This window comes from Emydura macquarii, unplaced genomic scaffold (genome assembly GCF_026122565.2).
Source record: "Emydura macquarii macquarii isolate MOO-44397 ecotype Brisbane River unplaced genomic scaffold, CSIRO-AGI_Emac_v2 contig_2768, whole genome shotgun sequence".
In the NCBI taxonomy this organism is placed as follows: domain Eukaryota; kingdom Metazoa; phylum Chordata; order Testudines; family Chelidae; genus Emydura; species Emydura macquarii.
Window position 1 is genome coordinate 23,626,239 of NW_027132905.1, and position 26,708 is coordinate 23,652,946.

The 26,708-nt window shown below is 39.5% G+C and overlaps 1 protein-coding gene across 1 annotated transcript in view; it reads left to right on the top strand.

Annotated features, from left to right (window-relative positions):
- WWC1 (WW and C2 domain containing 1) overlaps positions 1–26,708 on the top strand; it is a 130,400-nt gene that overhangs the window by 72,881 nt on the left and 30,811 nt on the right. The window contains exons 3-10 of the mRNA XM_067566620.1: positions 3,554–3,757; positions 5,828–5,904; positions 6,558–6,637; positions 10,285–10,414; positions 10,913–11,059; positions 13,540–13,613; positions 19,045–19,287; positions 24,685–24,774. Coding sequence (XP_067422721.1) covers positions 3,554–3,757; positions 5,828–5,904; positions 6,558–6,637; positions 10,285–10,414; positions 10,913–11,059; positions 13,540–13,613; positions 19,045–19,287; positions 24,685–24,774 — 1,045 coding nt within the window. The remainder of the gene's footprint in view (positions 1–3,553; positions 3,758–5,827; positions 5,905–6,557; positions 6,638–10,284; positions 10,415–10,912; positions 11,060–13,539; positions 13,614–19,044; positions 19,288–24,684; positions 24,775–26,708) is intronic.

A 26,708-nucleotide genomic window follows, 5' to 3' on the forward strand; every position in this document is an offset into this window, starting at 1 on the left:
GGCAGGAAGCGCCTCATATACTGCGGCATGTGTGCGGGGCTCCAGGGGGTGCTGGAGCCGGTCCTACAGGATCTGCTAAGGGGAAAAAAGTTCCGGTAACCGTGAATGGAGGCGTGCACACACCTGTAGTGGAATGGACATGAGCAACACATCTTGAAGAACAGCAGTTCTTAAGTAAGTAAGTAAGTAAGTAAGTAACCCTTTTTTCAGGCCTTCCTCCAGCAACTCGATATTGTCAGGGCTTCCTCCCCTTTTTCTTCTGCAGGTTACCTCACCCCTGCCAGGCTTCTTAGTGCAGCACATTGGTACAGCAAGTGGAGAAGTATTGGTGGCCAGAATAGCTGTTTGGCCTTGAGCGTTCATAGGTCCCACCATGGGCAGAGACCAGATGGTTTTAAAAAAATCAGTGAGAGAAGACTGAGAAGTAGGGAGTGTGAGACTCCACCACTGCAATAAGTGGAGAGGATAAGGTAGTGGGCAAGAGACCATGGTGAAGGGAAGGGTGAGCATATGTGATCAGAATATGTGGCTAATGCACTGGATTGCACATCAGAACTTATCATTTTTCAATTTCCAGCTTTTCCATGATCACACAACAAATTAATGGCAAAGTCACATTGCCTGTGCGTCAGTTTACCAGTCTGTAAAAAGGTGATAAGAACACTGATCACCTTACGGATAGGTGAAATCATTTTGCGATACTTGGCAGTATTAACACTCTTTATGAGAAAGCTAACTTTCTAATTCAGCCTCCTTCACATGTTCACATCTGCAAAAATGTAGCATCAACTACTTACAACTTGTCATCAGTAGATCAGAACATAAAACTGCATTGAAAAATGCAGTGTTGATATGTTAAAGAGGGCTGAGAGAGAACCAAAACTGGTTTTTAAACAGCAGCAAGGGAATACCTGTCAGCTGTCACTTTAAAATAAATATATATATATATTTTTGCCTATTTTTTACAAGTTTATAATGTGTTTCATGAAACTTTGAACAAACATAATTCTGGTGTTTGAAAAAACAGCAGCTTTATCCCAAATTCACACTTCTGAATTGTGGTGGTATCAGCTCCCCAAATGCAAAATGGGGGCATTATGTTTAGTACAAGTAGTCTCTGAAAATATACAGGTTTTAAGAGGTTGTAGCTATGGATAGGCAATTTACTGACTTGGATTCCAAGAGTCTAAAGTTAAATAATATTCCTCAGAGGCATTCTGACTTAATGTATTAAGCATGGATCAGGAGACTGTGGTTACTAATCCTGGTTCCAAGGCTGACCTGCTGCAGGATCTTGCGCAAGTCACATGCTTAGGAAGTTTCACAGGCTTTCCTTGGTTTGTTCTACTGAAGATTTGGCCCATCTGGCTTTGGACACAAAGCAAAGTGAATTTTCCAAGTAGGAAGTGCTTAGCAGTTCATTGAGAATCAAAGTGTTTTGGATGCTAAGATTTAGCTGGGAACCCCACCACTGGGATTTTCAAATTCTCACTGCTGTATGATGCTGAGCATTCCAGATACTGCTGCTTTCTCTGCCCCTACTCTAAGATTACCTAGTACACTTCAGAAGTTCTCATGTTCAGCTGGAACAGTAGTATGGCCTCATCGGCACCTTGAATGGATGACAGACCTCAAATAGCGGAAACTAGCCACCGGTTTTAGAAGTAATTTTAAAACAGCTTTTCAGACCCACAGCAGCTGACATCTTGCCTACACTAAACTTTTGTGGGAAAAGGCTGTGTCTAAACTAGACTGCTGTGATCTCTTGGGATTTCATTTTGTATTGTTTTTGCAACCTGTATGTTCAGGCTATGCCAGTTATGGCATTACTTTCACTTCTTTAAACTGCCATGTGTACGCTGCATGTCTCCAGCTACAGGTGCACAGCAAGCACTTGTTTCAAAACACATTACTGGTGGAATATTCTGTGTTGAGAGGCTTTACCCCAGCATAATTATGTCCCCCTTGTAGTATAATGCCAACAGCTTCGAGGCCTTGGTTAAATTGCTATAAGTATTTAGAATTATGTCTAGGGATTTCATCAAAATGTGTGTGCTTCCCTTGATCCTGTATCTTCCAACCATGAAGATAATCCTCTGGCTCACTTTAGACCTCTCCAGAGCTTCTAGCTGTGGCAGTTTCTACTGAATATTTAAAGAAACTCTTTAATCTGCATATTTTGAGTTCCACAGATGGTTTCAGCCAGGCCCTTTATTTATTAATTATTCAATACATGGTAAGTAGGCATTCTCATTCAAGCATGATCAGTTCAGGCATCCTACAGCATTTAAAATCAGCTGAATAATGGGAGCTCCTGGTTTTGTTTCAAATTGGCACATATAATAGGACTGAGAGAAAAGTGAGGAATTTTTCAAACACTTGCTCACACTACCAGAATGAAATAGAAGTTAAAATATAAGTTGTATTAAGAGTGGCAACTTGTGACCCTGTGCATTTTTCTTCATAGAAACCCTGAGGGCTATGAATTCATTGTATTGGAATAATGGAGGTCACAGAGTCCATTAAATTGTCCATTATAGTGACAGTTCCATTATGTAAAAATGATCTTCCTTATAACACTTCTCCCCCTTGCTCCTTTGTCTTAAAATGAGTACAGTGATACTGCTGTTTTTTAATGGGGAAAATAGAAATTTACTCCTGTCTCAAGGCACTAATCATATAACATATTTAGACCATGTTTACAGTATGGGCACTTCTGCAGCATTGCTATAATGCTATAGTGTAGACATAGGATTACAGCAATGGAGGGCTTTTTTTCCATTGCGGTAGGAACTACACCTCCTTGAACAACGGTAGCTCAGTTGATGGAAGTAACCTGTGTGGTGCTCAAGCGTTTTTCGCACCCCTGAATATTTGTAGCTAAATTGACCTAAGTTTGACATGTGGACCAGGCCTTAAAGGGATGCACTTGGCTATATTAAATTACTTAATTCTCCCGTATTTGTAAATTTCTCTTAGAATCTGATGAAAATATTGATTGTCCCTCTCTTCCCCCCCTTACAGATTTAGGTCTCCTTCACTGCCAAACGTTTTATTTTGCAGTCTTTGTTGCTGTGACTCTAGGGAAGTCACATGGGTAGTGTTGTATCTGTAACAATGTTTTTCTTAATGTTTTTCTTAAAATTCTTGGCATTTATAAATTACATATTTAGAACAGATGATGCCCTGATAGAACACACTAGTAAAAGGTCTTAAGCCCGCAATATTTTTTCTATGGCTTTCTTTAAAAAAATTATTAATGAGAATAGAAATCATTCCACAATAACGTTTTATATAACTAGAATCTGTTGCTGAAATTAGCACTTATTTTACCATTTATCATTTTTATACAGTAATTCAACACAACCAATTTAATTTCAGATCAGCAGATTACTGGGCACTTAAGTTACATTCTAAATACTGCCATAAGTGAGGGGAGGTGAAATGACCCAAGTAGTGATGCTAGGCACACCTTTTTTGGTGGTGTCTTTGTTCTCTCTTGAGTGATATTATCTTTTCCATCATCTGAGTAAGAACTTTTGTCTCTGTTAAGAAACAACTCAGATAGAGGACCCTCGTGTGCAATGGCGGCGGGAGCAGGAACATATGCTGAAGGACTACCTGATACTGGCCCAAGAGGCAATCGCTGCTCAGAAAGAGATCTACCATGTGAAACAGCAGAGACTTGAATTAGCCCAGCAGGAATACAGGCAACTGCATGATGTTTGGGAGCACAAACTAGGCTCTCAAATCAGCTGTAAGTATTAGCCAACTGACTAGCAAGTGGGAAACAGTATCATGATAAAACCAGGAAAACAATTTGTACTAAAACTCTGTTTTTGTAACTTGTTTTGGAGTAAAATTAACTCTGCAGCTCTGTTATCTCTCTCTTCAGCTGAGCAGTCAACTTTATGAAGTTTGCCTGCCCTCACTTTCTATATAACTAGTCTTCCAGCTACCTCTTCCTGTCCACTTCACTCTTCCTATTTTCTCTTTTTCTTTCATCCCACTCCCTATTGCTCTCTGGGTCCATCAGTGGTGAGTGCTCAGCCTGACTGCTGGATGCTGACTTATTCTAACCTCAGCAAATTCCCACTTTACATGTTATTTCAGAAAATATATAGTACATCATGTACGTTTCTATGTAAAACATCAGACATTAGCACAGTTTTGGAAATATTCAGGTAGCACACAGCTTTGACATTCCAAACGACTCATGCTTATGTCATCAGAACACCACTGATTTGTCATTGTATCCAGATATGTCTGTAGTACCATCTATGCATTTAAGAATATAATTGCCATACTAGAACATACTAGTAACTACTTAGTTCATTATTCTGTCTGACAGGGGTCTTGTACTAGCTGCTTTAGAAGAATGTGCATTGAGCCCCACGAAAGGCAAATATTCTTCCTAACCCATATCAGTTAGAGGTTGGCTAATGCACTGAAAAAGTGATGATTTATATCCCTTCCAAAACTTTGGGCTTTTTTAATCCTTATATTGTAAACTGTAGATGTTCTCATCATCCACTTAAATGACCAAACCTTTTTGAATCCTGCTGAGCTCTTTTCCACAATTATATCTTGTCAATGAGTTGCACATGCTAATTCTGGGTTACATTAAAAAGTGTTTAAGCAATTTTAATTTTGCTGCCTTTCAATTTCATTGAATGTTCATCTCCACTGAGAAGATAAATAGAAGTGCCCAATCTAACTTTGCTATACCAATATTTCAATTTGTATGACATTGTGTCCTCTGTCTCATCTCTAAAGTAAACAGTCCCACACATCTTAGTCTCTTCTTGAAGTTTTCCCCTGTCTCTGAGTCCCATTCACTTCTGTTGTATATTGCTTGGGACTCTGTGAACTATAAACTGTATGCTCACACTAGAGGGTTCTGATAGCATCCTGCCAACATCTATGAAAACAGAAATATAGTTCTGAACTACAGGGCATAAATAGATCATTGCAAGTTCAAAAAACAATTTTCTTGTCCCTAACCACCCCTTACAGTATTGCACAACTGGGAGCTATTTCGCCTTCTGAACCATAAAGGTTTTGTCCACTGATGAAGACAGAAGGCTGCACTTAACGGAACTTTGGTCTAATTTGCAGCGGCACATCCTATGGTCTGCTGTGTCTTCTGGCACTTCAGAATGCTGTTTTGCATTCTTCAGTTTTCTTGTTATGTTATATATTTGATGAATTAGTTTACAAGAAACACCTGTTTTAAAATTGAAAGCCTACCTACAGTCTCTCTCTCTCTCTCTCTCAATCCTCATGTGGTGGTGTGATGTGTTTTGTTAATGGATTTTGTATTGCAGGAAACCAAGCAACTGGGCATGAACCTAGTGTTTGGGCACTGTGCCAAGTAGAAGGGAGGAATTTTGACTGCTGGGAACTGGTGCTAGGTCAGGACTTACAGAGGGAACATATCCTGCATCTCCAACCTTCTCAGGCATTCACTCCCAGTGTGATTATTTGACCATGCTGCTGACTGCTGTCACACTGGAAGAAGTGCAGAACTAGCAAAGGGGAGAGATGAGAAAAAGGGAGCTTGAGGTGTGGGAAAGCTGAGGGGGAGGGCTTGTTTTGCTCAGGGTGTGGGGAGAGTGTTAGAGCATGAAGTGAAGCAGAGAAGATGAAGACGAATAAATTGGTCTCCTCAGGAAAGAGCATTAGGGTTCAGAGAATAAATATTGTATCTTCAGGTTATGTATACAATATTGGAGTTCTCCTTTCAGGTTTGTGTGATGTGCTGTGTTGTGAAACTCATGCTACCATAGAATAGAATTCTTATTTCAACATATTCTCTTCATTCTAGTGCTCTCTGGCTCATCATCTAGTTCTAAATATGACCCGGAGATTCTTAAAGCTGAAATTGCTACTACAAAATCCAGGGTAAGAAGTACAAATGGACCTTTGCTTTCCGCTAATAATCTTAAGCTTCAAAACCTCATGACAAATATTAAAGGAGATGCCAAGGCAGCTTGTTCACAGTCTAAAGTAGGTGAGTCAGGCTTCTATGGAGGAGCATAATAGAGAAAACTACAGGGTCCAGGTATTTACAATTTGCATGATCTTCCCACTGTGTTAGTTGTACAATGAAATCTCTTAATTGGGACAACCCAGTAAGTTGATTTTATCATGCAGATAAGCAGCTAATTATTTAACCCATTTTAAAAAGTCTGTAAAGACTTTAAACATTATTGAATAAAAATGACAGTCATTGCATACCATCCGTCTCCTTTAAATCTTTATGTCAACTTCTATATTTAAGAGTTTAGAATTTCACATCTCTTGCGCCTAACTTGATACCACATAACATCTAGGAACTGGATGTATATCTTTCCAGTAAAGGATGATGATATAACACTGTCCAGATGAAGTAGTAATTATGGCTATTCACTATTGTTGTGCTAAATTGATTTTCTAGGACAGTGAAGTCCCCCTCCTGATTAAGCTTGTTCTGATTGTGTGGATAATATGGTATTAGAAAATTAATGGAAGTATCGGTCTCAAAATGTAACACTTTTCTCTTCAAATTACTACAGGTTAATAAATTGAAGAGAGAGGTAGCTCACATGAGGCAGGAACTGCAGTACAAAGAGCATGGCTTCCAGACACTAAAGAAGTAAGTTCAATGCACACTACATCTTATTTTCTGATGAGAAGTTGTCTTTCCTTTCTCACCCCCATTCCCTGGTTCTTTAGCTGCTTGAATAATACAAGCCGATTCTCTGCTTGGGTGTGCTTCTGGTATGCTAACATCTGAGCACACAATTGAAAGACTCGAAAAGCAGCACACATAGCACATATTAGAATTTGCCACTTGTGCACGTAAGTGCTAGTGTAGCAAATGGGAGCAAGTAGAAACTGACGTATTGTTGGAAGAGCTCTTTGGAATTAGCATGAGGCCACGTTATGTCATCATTTAAACAGTGCTACCTACTGCATCCAGTATTATTTAACACTGATGGCATGATAGGGCCCATGGTCTTGATTCAAGGGATCATTGTTTTTAAGAGCATTGAGGGAAAAGCTGTAAAAAGACAAGGACCCAGATGCTTACCTATGTAGGAATAGCAGTTGGCATTGCTTAAATAATGAGGCATATAGTGTAGCTGGTTAATTTTTACCACTTACAATTCATGGATGTGCCAGCTCCTTTCAGTAGAATTCCTTTGGGAGGAGGGAAAGACCAGCTGTCAAGTTGTTCAGCCTACTTCTGTTGAAGAGAAAACACCACTTCACATGATGTCTGTGCCTTATTTAATATGCAGAACATGTAGAAACTGGTTTCCACACAAATTTGTAGGAAGTCTTTCCTCTGTAGTTTACAAACCACTTGCCTACCATCTACTATATTGGTTTCAGACATATGTCAGGTCTCTGAGGATTATTTATTTTTATTACCATACGTCCTAGAACCCCTGATGATGGACAAGGACCCTGTTGTATTAGGTGCTGCAGCTTCTGTCAACTGCATCTTAAATCTAAGCCTGTCAAACTTTCTTCTACTGTGATGTAGACACGTAACTTTCCTCCTTGAGTTCAAGAAGGAAGATCTCCAGTATGGAAGCAGGGAAAATGTGCAGTGATTAACTTTACCTTCTCATTAACTAAGAGGATTTGATTAATGACACTTTGAAGGAAGGAATATATATTAACTTCATGGAGTCTGATTTCTGTCTTCTGGGTTTATTCTAACTTTAATTCTAACTTTTATTCTAACTTTAATTAAAATGCTGGTGTATACAAAGATTCCTCGGTGTGTCACACTTCGTGGTTTTCAAGGGAGGGCAGTATCAAGAGAAAAGTCTTTGCTAGGGCACCATTAAGGAGGAAAGGATTTGACTGCCTTTTGCATATGTCAAAGACCTCTGGGCATAACTTTCAGATCTCAGTCTTGGCTTATACTTGTTCACACCTTGTTGCACTAGCACCCAGGCCCATCGACAGGAATTCTGAGCCCCAGGGCAGAACAGTCCTGCCTGGCCCTGCCCCTTCTGCCTGTGGCCCCACCTCCACCCCAAATTCTGCCCTTCTCCTTTCTCAGCCCATTTGCCACTGCATCTTCTCCCCTCCCCCATCGCTCAGTCCCCCTCCTCTCTTCTACACTTCCCCTTCCCCCAGGCAGCGAGTGACAGATGGAGAGGCTGAGCGGGGAAGGGAGGAGGAGGGACACAATGAGCAGTGGTGGCAAAGGGGAGGAGGAAGGATGTGCTGAGCAATGGCAGGGGAGGAGAGGAGCGATGCAGGGGAGCGAGTGGGGGAGGGAGAAGAGGGACACATGTGGCAAGCAGCGGGGGAGGGGGGGGGGAGCTGAGCAGAGAGAAGGGATGTGGCTGCGGGGAGGCCAAGTGAGGGAAAGGAGTGTGGAAGAGAGGAGAGGAGGCCAAGCTAGGAAGGTGGGCTGGTGGGGAGGATGCAGCAAGTGGGGTGGGGCCTGGGGTGGCCTGGGGGTGGACTATGGGCAAATCGCTGGGCAGTTGCCCCCTTTGTCCACCCATCAATGGGCCTGCTAGCACGTACAGATTACAAATTCTAACAATCATGACAATTTAACAATTTGTGTATGCAAATCCCATTTTTCACGTGTGCACATGGGTGCTACTGTGCCAAAAGTGCCATGACTAGTAGAAACCATGCTAAACCCCTACTGAAATTCAGACCCTATATCATCCAGGAACCTAAAATGGATGATAGCTTTCGATGGATTGTGGAATCTGTAATTGTCACTCTGGGCTGAGAGGTGGAGTGTGTACAGTTGTAGCTTGAAGATCTCAGTATACAATATTGTTTGTGTATTAATGGCTAAGTGGTACTTCCATCCTAACGTGTTTAAAAATGTTGGCGTAGCGCCTGTACTAATGTATTAAGTATAACTTGCTGTATGGTAGATCTGTGCAGATGTCTCACAACCTCCCTGCAGACTGCAGATCTCTACCTGCTGCTGTTTGAAGCAGTAATAGCAGCCATAATTCTAAGCAAATGCTTCCTCTCACTCTCCCCCTATCTGTGGTGCTCCTACTTAGTCTTTGGAAATAATGAGTCTCTTGCAAGAATTGAAGAGAGAGTACTATGAGGAGTTGCTTATGTTTTGATTTTGTACTCACCTGGAAGTGACGCTAGCTTCACTTAGCTGCTAAAATGTGTCTGATATTCTAACTTTGGAGCACTGAGCTGACACTTTGTGTTGCCATTTTCAGATTTATTTGGCATTCCTCAGCAATACCATAGTCCTTGGATTACACAAGTTTACTTACATGTTTTCTTAATGCACATTGTAAAATCCACTATTTTATATTCTACTAACATAAGTTATATAGAAAATAACAGGAGCTCCCTCATCCTGAAGAGATTGAAGCTGCAACATGCCCAGTACCTGGAGACTAATTAAGGGCATATTCTATAAAACTCATGCCAAAAGTGTCTCCCTTGCATCATTCTGAATACAAGTTTAGTCTGATCCTGCAATTGTCCAAGTGCAGAACTCCTTGTAATGTTCTAAAATTTGGAGGGCATCTTGCCAAGACATCTGAAAAGACCAGCCCTGAAGATTCCTCTTAAGTTTTCAGCTAGGCCAGGTGCTTTCTGAAACATGACGTTAGGGCCTCAAATTCTGAAAACGCTTATTACATTGTGAATGCGACCGTTTGGTATGGTGAACATCGCAAACAGTAGTGTTTGCAGGGTCAGGCTGTAAGTTATTACTTACAGGGTAGATATATTCAATAAGTTGGTTCTTTTGACACTTCCAAACACATGAAGGAACACAAGTAAAAGTGTGTATGGTCCAAATTCTGTGCTTGATTTATGGGCATCAGGCTGGAGTAATTCCATTGGAATTTGACCCCAAACATAAAACGTTGGCAATAGTAGGAATTGTATTTCAATGCACTTGTTTTATATTGTGGGCATGACAAAAACTAAAGGAATGGCATTAAAGTAGCCCTTCTTGGTTAGCTTCAGAATAGTGGAATTCTCAAGGTTAATGTACTTGCCTATCATGAAGTAACTTATTCAAAAGGGGAAAAGCACCAGGATCATTCACTAACTCTGTTCTCTCCTTTTATGATTGAGGACAGCCCATATTTAAGAATGTTTACATGCTTGGTGGCAGGCACAGAAAGTTGCACGTGTTCTGGCATTTGAATGTGTTCACCTAAAATTTCTTTAATAAATTTGAACTACAGAGTCACATATCTTAATTATTTTGGACATATCTTGAGTATTTTAAGTTTCTTTCCTCTTTTTATTTTGTAACTCTTCATGCAGAATTGATATGAAAATGTCTGATACTCAAGGTGGATACAAACTTGATGAAGCACAAGCCATATTAAGTGAAATGAAAGCTATCAAGAAAGCAATCACTTCAGGAGAGAAGGAAAAACAAGATCTCATTCAGGTACCGAAACAATTTTAAATGATGAGCCACTGATGAAATAAATAAGGCATGGCCTTCAAACACTCTTGAAAAGTTGAGCTGATGTAACTGGAAATGTTCACAATATCTAAGGCAGACTATCTCTCTTTTATTTCAAAGAATATTAATGCTAGTTCAGGAATGAACATTAAATGACCCAACATCATGTTTGGAGTGGAGCTGTCATCCTTTTGGTTTTATTTACTGATCACAAACCATGGTATGAGACGATATTTGCTGCAATTAAATCACTTTATCATCCCCAGATCTCTAAAATGAGGACAAGAACATCAAAGACACCCCCTGATGATTAAAAAAACTTGCTCTGAGATAAATGTCCCTAGTAAGGAACTATTTATCAAGGAAGGGTCACTGTGATTTTTATTCAAACTAAAATATCTCATTCAATGTAATAATGTTGTGCAGCTGGTGATGTTTTTCTGGCAAGAAAAGAGATGACTTTGTGAATTCTTGTTTTAGAGCTTAGCCAGGCTAAAGGATGGCTTCGTGACTGACAGAGGTTCTCAGTCAGACCTATGGACCAGCAGTACATCCTCAGAAAACTCCAGCCTTTTGTTACCTGCACAGTATCTGGATGTTAGCTCCCAAACAGATGTTTCAGGAAATGTGAGTAAAACATGAGTCAAACACATGCAAAAATGTTCCTCTGCACTGGAGATCAATGATGCCATATTGCAAGTCTTCAAGCTAGGACAAATAACTATTAATTGATGAGCCTTCAGAGTTTTAACATCAATGTGGTTTTCATTGAAGTTTCATTTGATCTGTTAACGTAACTCTACCAGTAACTCCATTCAAAATGGAGGAGGAGATGGCGGTGGTGTCCAGCCACCTTCTAAATTTTAGCCTAGCGGTTAGAGCACTTGCCTGGAAGGTATGATACCCAGGTTCAATTTCCCCCTCTCTGCCAGTAGGGGAGAGAGAATTTGAGCAGGAATCTCCCAACCTCCAAGTTGGGTTCCCTAACCACTGGACTGCAGAGCTCTTTCTCTCTTTCTCTCTCCCTCCCTTCAGCCTCCCCACCACGATAGTTATTGGGCCAGAGTGCGGGAGAATCACTCTATAATTCAGTGGTTAGGACACCCACCTGGGAGGTGAGAAACCCTGGGCTCGGTCCCCCTGCTCCAGTCAATCTTTCATTATTCATCCACAATTGAACAGCTTTAGTAGGAGAGACTGAGGGAACCCCACATCAGAATATCCCATGGCTCAGGCATTAGAGCACCCTCCTGAGAGGATGTGAGCAAGGCTCTCCCACCTCCTTCCTTGCTGACAGAATGGGGGGATTTGAACCTGGGTATCTCGTATCCCACATGAGTGCTCTAACCACTGGGCTAAAAGTTATAGGGTGGGTGGCAGCACCACCTCTTCCTCCTCAGCCATTTTGCATGCAGCAAGCTAGGCGCCTAACTCATTCCCACAAGAAGTGGCTGAAGGGTCTGCCCTGGTCTACAGTTACCTGGAAATTCGGCAGCAGTTGACGGGAGTTACGCAAGCAATGCAGAGTAGCTTGCGTAACTCCCATCAACTCTATGCTTCCCTTCTGCGCAGCGTCTTCACTGCACTGCGCCAACGGGAACCGCGTTCCCATTGACGCAACACTATGCCACTTGAGGGGGTGGATTTACTGTGTCGACTTCCTGATCAATTGAGTGAGTCTACACTGACCGCTCAATCAATCCAGAAAGATCGATCTGACGGTGGTGACTTTGCCGCCGTCAGTATAGACATACCCTAAGCCACATGACTCGCTGGTAGTGGATTCTGATTTGTGGATCTCAAGTGGAGATAACTGCCTCCCTGCAACCTAGACTTAGGTGCCTATTTCTGTGAGTGGGGTGGGACTTAGCATATACTCCTTTGGTTGGCATCTCCCTTTGGCTAGCTTTGATGGCTCCCTGGCTGGCTTGCTGGCTTTTGTGGATCACATGCTAAGGCCTCTATCTCTCCCCATGCATTGTATAGGCACCTAACTCAGCTTTGGGAATTCCAGGATTATTCCTGTGATTTTTTTTCTAGGTGCCTTAAAGTTAGGTGCTGTGATGCTCAGCATTGCAATGCCCAGCCTTTTCCCCCACTAAATATTTTTTCCATGAGATATGGAATATTCCCTTATAAGGCAAGCATTATAATGTAGGGAATGTTTTGAGGCTACCTATGGATTTAGCTTTAAGGAAGGTCAAAAACTTGCAGGGCTAGGTCATTTATGAAATTAGTTGCTACTAGCTGAGAATTTGAATTGTAAATGAGTAATGTTACCATTTAAAAAAAATATTTCAACTCTTGTTACAATTTCAGAGCTTGGAAGGCTTACACAAATAGGGGTACAATGCAACTCTGTGTAAAGGACGATCACAGGCTCATTTACCCCTTAAAATATAGGTGGCACTTACGTGATGCATAACTCTTGTATTGGCCCTTTCCACAGGAGTATATTTTATCCTTGGATCCTATTATTGTAAATGGGAATTATGGAATAGGTGCAAATCCTTAGGGCTTTAAAATGAGTGATTCCTTGTGGTGAGTTCTTCCAGTGTCTGGCAATATATAGAGGCCTGCAAATCCACACATCTTGCCTTTTGCACATAAAAAAGTTGGCTTCTTGCTGCTTCTCAGTAAAGATTTAATAGCATGTTGCTGTAGTAAGGTCTCGTATTAAAATTGTAGCCATTACGTTCCTTGTCCTAAAGATTTTTCAATCTAGATAAGACAGACCAACACAAGACATATTGTAACATTTCAGAAGAGGGAGGTGATAAAAAATACCTTGCAAAAAGTCCCCTACTGTGGTTTTCAAATGCCAGGAGGGGAAATCTGGACCCCAATCATAAATGTGATTTAGTCAGAATCTCTTGTACTCCATAACTGGAGAGCAAATTAACTCTTGCATTTTATATCAGTTTTTAAAAATGTGAAGCACATAATCATAAAAAATCAACCAGAGGAAACAATTTTCAGTTTGATCATCTCTTGAATCTATTAATTTAATTCAGTTGACAAGTTAGCAGCATTATAATTTCAATACAGAATGTCACAAGGCACAGTAGCTATTTATTAATTCACTGCTTTTATACTTTATTTTCTAGTTTATCACAAGCACTAATAATCAGTTGGCTGAGAAGGTCAGATTACGTCTCCAATATGAAGAAGCAAAGAGAAGGTAGTTGGTGTTTTGTATGTTGTTGCTTGCCATCGGGACTGTACAGTTCAAAATGTAAACAGATATCTGTGATTGAGGGGAAAATCCATTAAGAGCACAATTAGAATTTCAGTGGTGGTGATGGGGCATTCATTGAAACTCTGAAAGATCTTTTGTACTCGGGGGCCAGCGTGCAGCAACTGTTTCTTTGAGAGACTCCAGCTTTTAATGACAATGAAGACTGTATGGAATTGCAAATGCAAATCAAATGTTAGGATTGCATCCTAGAAATTAACCAGAACACTCAATAGAGTAAATACACATTTTAAAATCATCACAATGCAGAAAATAAACACATATTCTACCCTTCTCCTTGCTTAACATTTAAAATGCCCTATAAAATAAAAATGAAATTTAAAAAGGTAAGAATAATCCGTTTAGGCTAAAGAGGCTATAAAGAAAATTAATTTCACATAAGTCTTTTCTTGTTTTTGCCAACAATCAGGCAAATAAAGCAATTGTATGTATAACTGAAACTTTATTGCTACATAACCGATATTCTAATTGTTGAGCTAGTGAGACAAAAGGTTCCTGAGTCAAGATTGGGGAAAGCCATATAGTTCTCAAATGACAAAAATATCAAAATAGTAAGTAATGTGGCAAGTCTTCAACGTTGGGGAGACCTGGATGGCGCATACAGTTTTGCCTCTGTGTCTGTAGACCACCCCTCCAAATAAGCCAACCGTGTTGGAAAACAGAGCTGTTAAGTGCCCTCTTTAGCTTACTATTCAAAACTTCCAAAATATTTCTGAGATCTATGGATGACTTTTAAATCTGCTGACAAAAAAATGCTAAAATCCTGTAATGGACGTTTCAGATCCAAAGGTGTTTGGGACAACAAAACCATACCTGCATATAGCAAGACACTGGTCAATTCAGAATTTTAGGGGCAAAATTCTGTTTCCTCTCTAATGGGGCCAGTACCTGTTTAATATAAAAATTAAAAAGAAAGGGGGACAATAAACCATGACACGCCCTTTATAATGGATGTAGGATCTGTTAGCTCATCCTTCCACCCTATCCTAACCCTAGCTATTGTTTGGCCATGAAGGGCTCTCAAAAGATGGTAAGGTCTCAGGTTAACTAAGCCCTTACAAGTTTCTCCCTAAAATGGCTTCTCCCTAAAATGGCTTCTCTCAACAGATTCAAAAGCAAATTTCAAATCCATAAAGGCCACATAAAATTTTCCCCCATTGGGGGAACAGTATTTGTAGATCAAATGTGAGATCACAAAACAATTAACTATAGCTGAGTGGCTATATTCCTAAAGCTGGCTTGTTCTGTGCAAAAAGGTTACAGCTCTCAGCCCAATCCTCTTATTTCCCTAAAAGGTATCTGGAATAGATTTTAAAGACCACATCTAAAAGGCTAATTGGATGATAATTCCCAGGTTAATTTCTATACTCTTATTGTCCTGCTTTGAAAGAGGGAAACTAACCTGCAGGGAAGTATCTATATTGTTGGGACCGACTTTCAAAATCTATTTAAAATTACAGAAAATTTGCAACCCAAGGTGTTTCTCACCTTCTCCATAAATTAGCAAAGTGGAATTAAAAGAGAGGCTCCTTATGCTGAGTCTGTAGGACGAATAAGAATTTCCCTGTACCCAGGATCTGTTACTCTCCCAAATGAACCAAGTAAGCTAATGGGTACTTTTCCATAAGTGAGTCAGGGATTCAAGCTCTGTAAAGAGACTCTTTGTAAAAAGGAGAGTCCCACTGGGAAAAGTGAACATTCAGGGCTAATAAAACAGATTTATCTGGAAAGAGAAAATGGAAGGCCTGGAAATAGGAGTTACCTAAGGTTAACTTACTTATAACATTTAATTTAATGGAAACACAGAGGGCCAGACTACTTGTAGGTCTCCTCCTGTTATCCATGCGTAACATCCCTTTTGGAAAAGATTCAAGGGCCTGATGATAGTCTGATCCTTAGCTAGCCAAGCTTCTTGAAGGGGAAAGGCCAATGCAAAGCGACTTATGCCAGACTAATTTTGTAGTGCAGACTAGGCCAAAGGGTATGTCTACACTATGGGGACTGTAGTGTCATAATGACAGTGCTGTAGCTTTGCCAGCATAACCCCATAGTGTAGACCAGCCTATACCATGGAAGGGGGTTTTCCATCGCTGTAGGACTATCACTTCCCCCACGCAGTGGTTGCTAGGTTGATGGAATAATGCTTCCATCATCCTAGCCGAATCTACACTGGGAGTTAGGTTGGCATGGCAGTGTTGCTCAGGGGTGTGGAATTTTAACACCCTGAGCAACAAAGCTATGTTTACCTGAATTTAAAGTGTAGACCAGGCCTTAAACAAATTGGGATAAACAAGGATGGAACTAGACAGCAGATACTAGCCATGGTGACTGAACCCTTGACCAAGTCGCATCTTTTAAAGTACACTTGTCTTATAAGGTCTTAAATTGATGTTTTAGTGACTTGATGACATATTTGACACCATTGCTGCAGCAACGAGCATTAAAAAACTTTTAGATATGTTCTTGCAATTATACTTAAGAACACACTTCCTAAAGATCCACCTCCATTTTGGTGGGTGCAATTTGCATCAACCATTGAAGTGCAGAAGCATATCTGACTACTTGAATTTGTAATTGACTGTGGGTCCACATAGTTATAGAAGTGCACATGCTCTGATTTGTTCCTGAAAAGAGGGAGCCACTTGTTTGGGGCAACAAAGGAGTCAGATTGAATATCAGGACTGCAAATGAACAATCCAGAGTAATTGTTTTATTTAAAAAGACTATAGTTAAGAATAAAACTAAGTGTCCTTTTCTCCACTTCCTTCAGCAATCAGGAGGGATAGGTGCTCAGAAACACTCTGTGCCTGGCAGTCAGAACCCACTATCACTGATTTCTTTGTAATGCAAATCTGGACATGAGCATGAATGTTCAGTCTGTGAATGCTGAATGCTGAAGGGCTGGAGTTTTCAGCTAAATGCCAAGTCGTTTGCAAAGCATTTATTCTATAACAATGAAAGAATTTTTTTGGACTTTAAAGGTGGGTTTATTTTTTTAATCCAAAAAGCAAAGAATGGTTACTTGTAAAGCAGGGGAAAATTCAGGATTAGTTTTTTAAAAAGTGTAAGAATGTGTGCAGAACACTGAGAGCAAATTCCACTGAAAAGCCATATCCATGCAAATGTATGCCAGGAGTGATCAGATTAATACCAAGCAATCCTCTTATAAAATTCATATTCCTTCAAAATGCACTGAGGAATTCTTGGATTATAAATTAATGCCACTGTGAATTCTTCATTGGAGCACACTGTTGCCTTAATCAGGCAGTCAGAAACAAAATAGCTTTAAGAAGGCCTAAAAATAGTCAGGATGAATTTCTAATAATTATAGAATTTAAATTAATTAAGAAGCAACCCTGCTGTGGGAACTGGCTCTGCAGTAAGAATGGGCCCCCAAAATGTGGCTTCTGTGCAGAAAACTGACAGAAAAAGCATTTACATCCATTCTAGTGTCATCACAATAAATTAGCTAGGCTTAGTCCTGCCCAGGTTGCCTCCCTTTCATGGAGTCTTATGGACTTCTGGTCTTCCTGGCCTTTGGAGCTGGAGGGCTGAAGCTGAGTCTTGAGAGCCTTTGACAACCATATATCAGTAGCTGCCCCCTATAATTCCACCCACTTTGCTGTAATCTTGCTAACTCTGACAAACCAATCAGGGTTTGGATTTAGTCTATACCTGAGGGTGTATCTACACTACACACTCCAGTTAGTTCGCTGCCTCTTTACCTGACTTAATAAATACATTTGTACATGCTCATCCTGAAATTTCTGTTCTGGAACAAATTAGTGTATCCAGACTAGTGTGTACAAAAGTGTTGGCAAACTCAGATTGTTAACCAATTGACTTGAGTTTAACTCCAGTCTTAACACACCCTGAATGAGATATGTAACTAATACCCAATGAGGGAAATTTACATGCCAAACTTAATCTGCCCAATCTCCAGCCTTTTCTGCTGTAGAGCCGTTAAAAAAGAGTCCCCCCAAACAAACAAAAACCAACCTCTTGCCAAATATCTTTCATATTTTGTATCAAAACTTCTGAACCTTTCTTTTGTATAAGTTCACATTTGGCCAGAGACAAAGCATGGAAAACTTCATCCTTAAAGGGAGAAGCTTCAAAAATCTAAGTGACTAGAGTCCAGGTAGCTAGAATGGAAACTTATGCAATCTGATATGCTATATAGCTACCCACTAAAACTCCAGCTGTGACTCTATTTAAATCATCATAGTTACAAATATACCAGCTATTGCTGTTGAGTCCCTTCTTTTGATTATTCAGTTCCCATCTCTCCTCTCTTGGGTTCTTGAACATGATGTGGTACAGCCCTGAATACCAGTGACTATAAAGTTTAATGTTGGGCTTTGGAATAATGCCTGTGATCAAAACTTCTATGCAGCCTCCAAATAAGTGACTAGTGATTCAGAGTGATATTTTGTCACCCCTTTGACTGTTCGTGTACACATACATTGATTACTACTGTCTGTGGTTAAATTTTTATTGCTTTGATATTTGCAAATCTGGACTTACATTTTGAACAAGGTAGTTCAGTGCAAGAATTCTGAAACCCAGAGCTGAGGTTTTAGGAATAAGCTCAGTCCCACGGCAACCATATGCATTAGTTAGGGTTATAAATGTTAGTATAACCACTCATATTGTTACACTTTTGACTAGCAATATATGATCTTGCTATACTTTAATGTGGCAGCAAATGTGCTTTACTAAAACTGTTCAACATTCAATATTTAAATTCCTTTAGAACTATCTAGCATCATTTTAGCTCTGTCAGTACAAGATCAGTTTTTTCATTTGAAATGTAAGTAACTTTTCGAGAGCACTTCACAGCCCTGAAGTACAAAGTTCTCTCCATCCCCAAAACAGGTAAAAGCACTGATAGTAGCAGTGCACATCAGTATTCCCCACACTGCCTGTGTGTATCAACTCTGATTTGGATGGAGTATCTCTAGCATCAATACCAAGATGTTTTCATTCCCCTAACTTCCACTGGGTACAGCACCAACTGGTGGAAGCAGTAGTTCAGGCAATGTTCAGATGGGTCTGGTGTCTACCACTGTTAGAAGATGTCGAGGTTAAAAACTTCTGGGTCTTACATACATACATTACAGCTTCTTCTGGTGCTACCACCTGTTGTGCTGCATCTGTTGATAATCATGGATCTGAAAAATCATAGTGTAAACAAAGCCAGCAGGTGAAGGTAGTTCAGTCTCCAGGCTGAGATGTTGAGTCAGGATGTTATTGTCATGGTGGTTCATTATGTGGACATGTGTCCTGTATCAGCTGGGCTCAGGTCACTAAACACAAACATTGTATGTGAAGTGGACTTTATTTTTTTCTATAGAATAGCGAACTTAAAAATACAGCTGGCTAAACTGGATAGTGAAGCCTGGCCAGGTGTGCTGGATTCAGAACGGGACCGACTAATATTAATCAATGAGAAGGAGGAGCTCTTAAAGGAAATGCGGTTCATTAGCCCCCGGAAGTGGACTCGGGGTGAAGTGGAAAGATTGGAGATAGAGAGAAAACGTCTAGAGGAAGACCTTCAAGCTGCAAGAGATACTCAAAGCAAAGCCTTAACAGAGCGGTATGTAACCAGATGCAGAGGAAAGTTTAAATTACTGGCTGAGAGAGAGAATAAGAATAAATGATCAAATTTTATTATGGCAAAATAGCAGGGTGCCCCAAGGTTCTGGGAATGTCCATGCGGAGCTAAGAAACCTTCTGCTTTTAAGCTTTTATTTGAAAGAACCTCAATTAACTCCCCCTTCCCCCAGAGTAAAACTCAAGTGCTTAGGAAGGCTGTATATCGACCCTGCTTTCAAACCTGTTGTTCCAGGGAATGTAAGAAATGCCCTTGAGTATTCTGGGACCATCCAGGAGGATCCTTTGCTCTGAGCGATGTCTCCATAGGAAGACTGCTGCATGCAGTAGCCCCCTCAGTTGTTATGCAGGATGGAGCCTGGCAGTTGCAAACAAAGTGAATTGTATTCTTAAATCAGTTCTTAAATCATATTTTTCATTCCAATGCCTTTTAAAAATGTTGTTCCCAATGACCTGATGCTTTGCAGGATTATAGATGGACAAGTGGACGATCCAAGTCTGATAAATGTGTTAATTAAAAGAAATGTAACCTACAATCTGCCCCAGTGATTACTTCAACTGCAATATGAGATGCTCAGGGAAAGTACAGTAGTAACAGGGAGTAAAATAATCTAGGCTATGTCTCAATGCAGTTGTCAACCTGCAGACAAACTAATGTGGGTGGATATTGCTAAGAGTCTGGTGTAATGTTACTCATAGCCATCTTCTCATGACTGTTCATGTGCATGAAACATGTTGTCTACATTTTCGGGGTGGTGTTATAGTCTCATTTATTCTTTGGAATTAGTTGCTGTCCTATGCAAGTATGCTAAAAATATATTCATACAAATTCCAGGCACCTTAGAGATCTCTGATCACATGAGTTTTTACTATTGTGAAACACTTCGAGCTAAATGAATGGTTCCTACTACTATTCTGAAATTAACACCTTCACTTGAAGCTCATGGAAACACTCATTTTGGGATGTCTCAAAAGAATTGAGAGTGGGAGCAGGGAGGAAAAGCTTCTGTTTTAGACACATTGTTCTGTAGTGCCATCCTCCTTTGTTAATGATACCACTGAGACTCCCATTTGACTTCTGCATCAAATTTCCATCCTATGAAGAACAGTGAATTCAGATATATGTATACACTTTGAAGTTTGTACAGCTATGAACTTAATTAATATTTCAGAAGTTCTCTGAAGTGAGATGAAAGACTAAAATTTCTAGCTGAAATTAATCTAGTAATAAATTTAAAAAAGCTACCCTCTGCCCAAAAATATAAATCAAGAATAGTCTAGAATGCAACAGCTGTCAGGGTAGGGCTTCTATTTTTCAAAAGAAATTATGCCTTATGGAGTTGAAGATACTTTCATATCATTAGAATAGGAAACATGTAATCTAAATGTGAGAGTTCATTAAAATTTCCATCTGGTTTCCACACTGCAAAACTCTTATAAACCCTGAAAGCTTGCTTTTCAGTGCTTGTGCAGATTTTTCTTTACGTGAAAGGGCTGGATTCAATGAGAACTTCACATAGCTAAATTATCATATTTTACTTTCTAATCTCTAGCTAACACCTGCTGCTTCAATTGCACGGGTTATCCCAGATTTCCCTCTACTACAGAAAATGTTTTAAAAATATGATTGTGATGTATCATACAAGTATAGAACTGAAAGGGACCTCAATAGGTCATCTAGTCTAGTCCCCTGGACTCAAAGCAGGACTAAGTAATAACTAGACCATTCCCGACAGATTTTTGTCTAACCTGTTCTTGAAAATCTCCAGTGACGGAGATTCTACAACCTCCCCAAGCAGTTTGTTCCAGTGCTTAACCACCCTACTAGGACATTTTTCCTAATATCTAACCTATAACCTTCCTTGCTGCAATTTAAGCCCATTGCTTCTTGTTCTATCCTATGCAGAGGTTAAGGAGAACAATTTTTACCCTCCTCCTTGTAACAACCTTTTATGTACTTGAAAACTCTTATTATTCCCCCCTCGGTCTTCTCTTCTCCAGACTAAACCAACTATATTTTTTCAGTCTTTCCTCATAGGTCATGTTTTCTAGCGCTTTAATAATTTTTTTTGCTCTCTTCTGGATAGCTCTAATTTGTCCACATCTTTCCTGAAATGTGGTGCCCAGAACTGGACACAATACTCCAGCTGAGGCCTTATCAGCTCAGAGTAGAGTGGAAGAATTACTTCTTGTGTTTTGTTTACATCACTCCTGCTAACACATCCTAGAATGATGTTCAGTTTTTTTTTTTGTTTTTTTTTTGCAACAGCGTTACATTGTTGACTCATATTTAGCTTGTGATCTACTATAACCCTCAGATCCCTTTACACAGTACTCCTTGCTAGGCAGTCATTTCCCATTTTATATGTGTGCAATTGATTGTTCTTTTATACGTGGAGTACTTGCATTTATCCTTATTAAATTTCTTCCTGTTTACTTCAAACCATTTCTCCAGTTTGTCCAGAATATTTTGAATTTTAATCCTATCCTCCAAAGCACCTGCAACCCTCCCATCTTGGTATTATCCATAAAATTTATAAGTGAAAATATTCACTTCCATGTGCCCTAAATAAGCTGGACTTGGCTATCTGATTTTTATTGGTGTTATAGTAGTAGTTAGAGGCCCCAAAAGAGGGTGAAATCAAATTGCACTAGGGTACTGTGCAAATGTATAGTGAGACTGCCCCAGAGACCTCATCTAAATAGACAATGGACAGAGGATGGGAAAGGAAATTGAGGCATTGAGAGAAATGACTTGCTTCGTGTCAAACAGATGGTCCATGGCAGTGCCGGGAATAGAACTAAGCACTCCTGATTACTTGCCCAGTGCCATATCCAGTGGACCATGTTGCCCCTTTCTGCTCCTACCCTTTATGCTTTACAGTGTAAATAAGTATTGATTGTTCCTGCTCCTGCTATTTATCTCTAAGTTGAAATCTTCAGGCTTGATGGCAAGAATTTCCCAGTGGAAGGTTCTTTGGTCTGGAACTTGTTTTTTAGGAGGTCCAACACATCCCATGTCTTGGCCATTTTACACAGGTAGCTCTTCTGACTGTCTTTTCACTGACTCTTGGGGATTGTCTACACAGTAAGTGTGCAGCAAGGCAGGATGTGCAACAAACATGGTTCACATGGCGAGCTGGTACGTGACAAGCTGGTGCACCATACATTCACACTTTCTAGCTTGCCGTATCCTAACTGGCTGCGTAGACAAGCTTGATTTTAGTTAAACTGGATTTAATCTATTAATGGTGCAGGAAGCCACAGGCAGTGTCTACAATACCTAACATTCATTTGGTTTCTATTTACATAAACTAGATCCTAGGTATTATGGTGATGAGTTTCTAGCAAAGCTTCTTCAGTGGGAGGAGAGCTGTAGAAGGGAAGTGCCTGTAAAACCCACTTTTCCCATCAGGGGTGTGTATGGAGAATCTCCCACTGAAAACACAATCACAAATATATCATGCTTCATTACAAATTACAGAGGCAGATTTTGTGATCTCCTCCAGCTACTTAGCACTGCTCTGGAGACATTAAGCAGCTGAAGGAAAACAATGGAGCTGCGTGCACTCATTAGAGTTTGGATGCTTAGACATATGCTATGTAACTCCAGAAATTACACTGGATCATAAATGTCTGTGGTGGTGTGATTTTTTTTTAAGCTATTTTACTTGAAGAAATATTTGACATGAAAAATGCATTCCCTGTTCTTTTCTTTACAAGTATTCTACATCAAACTTCTACTATCTCCTTTGTTAACTTTCTAAACCAGACTTATTGGAGTAGGAACCAAAATGGTTTTCAAATGCCTTCCATCTGTCACTTCCCATCTGCACTAAATATTAGTCTTTCATATCTAAAAGACCTATTGGTCCCTGGGTTTTCACATAGTATATATAGGTAAAATTACAGAGAAGACAATGGTTTTTGGTAACCAAAAACTAACAGACTCAGATAATTTTGAATCTATTAGACTTACTCTGTTCTATGACTCTAGTATTAATTTCTGCCTATTGAAGTACAATTTACATCCTAGTCAGATACCATAGTCTAGCAATTAAAATAAAAGTTTCTTTAACAAATAGCTTAGAAGGTACAAGAGAAAATGCCTGGAATATTAAAAACAAGATTCTTTTTTTTGGTGATATGAATTTACTTTTTACTTTGCAGCAATATGATATACCACTAAAGGTGTTTCAGTTTTAAAATATTAGCGTAAGGAACTTTTGAAGCCAGCACTTTTCTGTGGTAACTTGAATATTCTTTGCTTTGAAAGAACTGTACAAGTTATTTAGCTTGTAAACTCTTTGGTGGTAGAGACAGTCTTCCATTGTTCTGTGTTTGTACAGCACCAAGTGCTACCACAGTACAAGTAATAAATAGTATGTAGGTCGTACATCAAATCTCTGTTCATAAGTGTTGAGATGATTATACAGAGTCCACTCCTTGTCCCATTGAAGTCAATGATCCTGTTCACTTCAGTGGTCCTAGACCTGCAGGGCCCTTAAACTGTAGTTCTGAGTAGGATGCTTTTAAAATGTTTAGCTACACATTCAAGTTAATCTCTAAATACGACACATTCATTATCTCTATGTTCAGCCTGTGTTCTTTTAAAATTAGAAATGACATAAATATAAAACTAGGGAAAAAAGTAATCAGATTTTCAGAACTGGGATTCTAAATGTCTCTAAAGCATAAATTGCTGCTTGTGTGTGTGGAAATATGTTTCAGAACATTAAAGCTGGTATAATAGTACCATATTCAACACTTAATTGGCAGGGAAATGTCCATTCTCCAAATCAACAGTTAGTCTTGTAAACTTCATCTTGTGATGTCTTAAAATATAATCTGTGTCACATTGTTGGATTGATTTATTTAAATTATCTAAGAATTCAGTTAAAACATCAGCACATGAATATTATAGCTAAATTGTTAAACCTTGGCTATGGACCCTATTAAAAAAATTGAGTGAAAGGATAATTCACAAACACATTTCTGGTGCATTAATTGTGAGAATCTGACTCTGACTGGCAAAATGCCTCCTGAGTTATCCAAAAACTACTGCTTTAAAAATGTCTATGGACTGATCTTAGAAACACAGCCAGGCATAGTGCTTGCTACAGTATTCCATGCAGAAGTAAGCCTTTACAGGACTCGGCCTCAGATTTTAGTGTTCCTTGAAGCTGTTTTGAAAAACAAACCAACCAAAAACACACACAAAAAGTATAGAACTGTGTTACATAGGGCTGATTACTGTCCTAATTTAGTCCCATTTAGTTTCAGAGGGATTGCATAGTAAGGGCACAATTTGCCCTTTGGTCTTTATTTTAATTTATAAATGTCATTTTAACTTATTTTCCACCTTTGCTGTCTTCTCTAGATTGAAATTGAATAGCAAAAGAAATCAGTTGGTCCGTGAACTGGAGGAAACAACGCGATTAGTTATTATGTTACACGCCCAGCTGAAAAAGTGAGTTTTCAGTCTTTCAGAGATTTACACATGCTCTAAATGGGCATTATGTGACAGCCTTTTCTCCTTTATCATGGTGCTCAAATTTTGTACAATAAGAGTTGAAATAATAAAATGCTTGGATTTGGGTTGGGATGGGAGTAATAAGATAACTCATCGCAGAAGTTCACATTGCTAAAGGCCTGATCTTAGACAAATAAATATGCATTATCATACTTGATAATTAAGCCTCTCATAGCGCAAGTATCTCTGAAAATGGACTTCACATTTATACTCCTGCTTGTAAAGATATCCATTGTATTTATGGTGTTCTAATGAAATATTATATACTCAGTTTGCTCAGACCATCTTTTTGGAAAAGGATAAGGTTGATAGCTTTGGAGACAAGTTCATCTATTCAGGCACTAAAATCGTCCTCAGACGGTGAAAAGACTTGGCCCATCCATTAGAGAAATAAGGTTTCTATCAACTGGGAAAACTGAGCTGATTCAATTCTTCGCTGTTTTTCCTCTTGGATTCTGTTCCGGGGCCTGTCCCGTCTCATTAAGGCAAGTGAAAAGACTGAAAAGAAATTTTAGTGCAAAGTTGATATCTGAGTCTTAGAGAGGCCACTTAGGGAAATAACAGATGAGGTGCTATTCCCATGTGGTGGAGTAGGCATTATTTCTAGCGCATGGAGATGCAACATGGAGTAATTTTCCAGTTCACTGTGTGGGCTGGATAACTCTTTTTTCCTTACTCTGTGCACCATACTTTCTGTTTTTGACACATTCACTCAATGACTAGAGTAAACACACATTATAAGCAATATGTGGAAATGCTTGTGAACATGTATCTGCAAGTGCAATATAATGAAGTTCAGCCAAACTTTCTATCATGTAAAGAAAAAGAAGCTCGCTTTTTAAAAATAAAATTACAATATTTTTATATTAAAGTGTATTTACTAGCTCTCAGTAGTCTTACAAACATTACCAAGGTTCATACTCATATGCTGGTGGCCTCTTTCAAGTCATGCTTCACACAACAGCTGTTTTTCATAAGACTGGGGTGATATACATCTGCCATCCTAGTACAGAAGGCAATCTGTGCTAAAACTGTGCTGAACTCTGCATGCTTTTCTTAAATGAACAAGGATATGGTGCATGATTTATTGAGCACCACTCCCAGATAGCGAAGCAATTACATGATCCCATAAATCACACATAAGTAACTTTATGCTTATTAATTGGCATTCCCCCAGCTGTTTCAGTATTAGGATTTTTTTTTAAAATCACGTTAAAAATAACCCACGTGTGAGTTTTTAAACAATACCAAATCTAGATCAGAAGTGAGGACTAAAAGCTTTAAGCCTACTAGTGTTTGTAGTATAGTATTTACTATGTCGAGCAGTTCCATCAAATTAAATGGGATTGCTCAGGGTAGTAAGTACTGCACTTGGTAATTAAGTGTTTGTAGAATCATGCACCAAGGAATTCCTCACTAGTAAGATATGTGAGTTATTGTTGGTCCTGAGGGGTTCTGTTTTAGTTTTGGAATAATATTTTATTTTACTCTTGCTGATCTCATAACTTACACAGAAATACAAATTGTTCATCATCTCTGATCTTATTAAACCAAATCTTCAAGTTCAGCATTCTTACGTCAACAAAACTCACTTACATACTTTACTCCCCTGCATTCTGCTTATCTTACATAAAAGTTGGTGTGAATTTCTCACTCACTCATGAAAGCCAAATAAGGATGGCTTAAAACAGTCCTAGTACAGACTCCCTCCTTCCCCTCCCCTCCCCACACACACACACCTGCTAATGTATTGCTGCTTGATTTATAACATCCCCTGCTATGTTGGTTCTGAGTTTCTTCTGAGCAGAAACACTTGTGCTGAATTGTCTGGGTCTTTTTATGTAAACAAGCATACTCTAAGGACTCAGCTA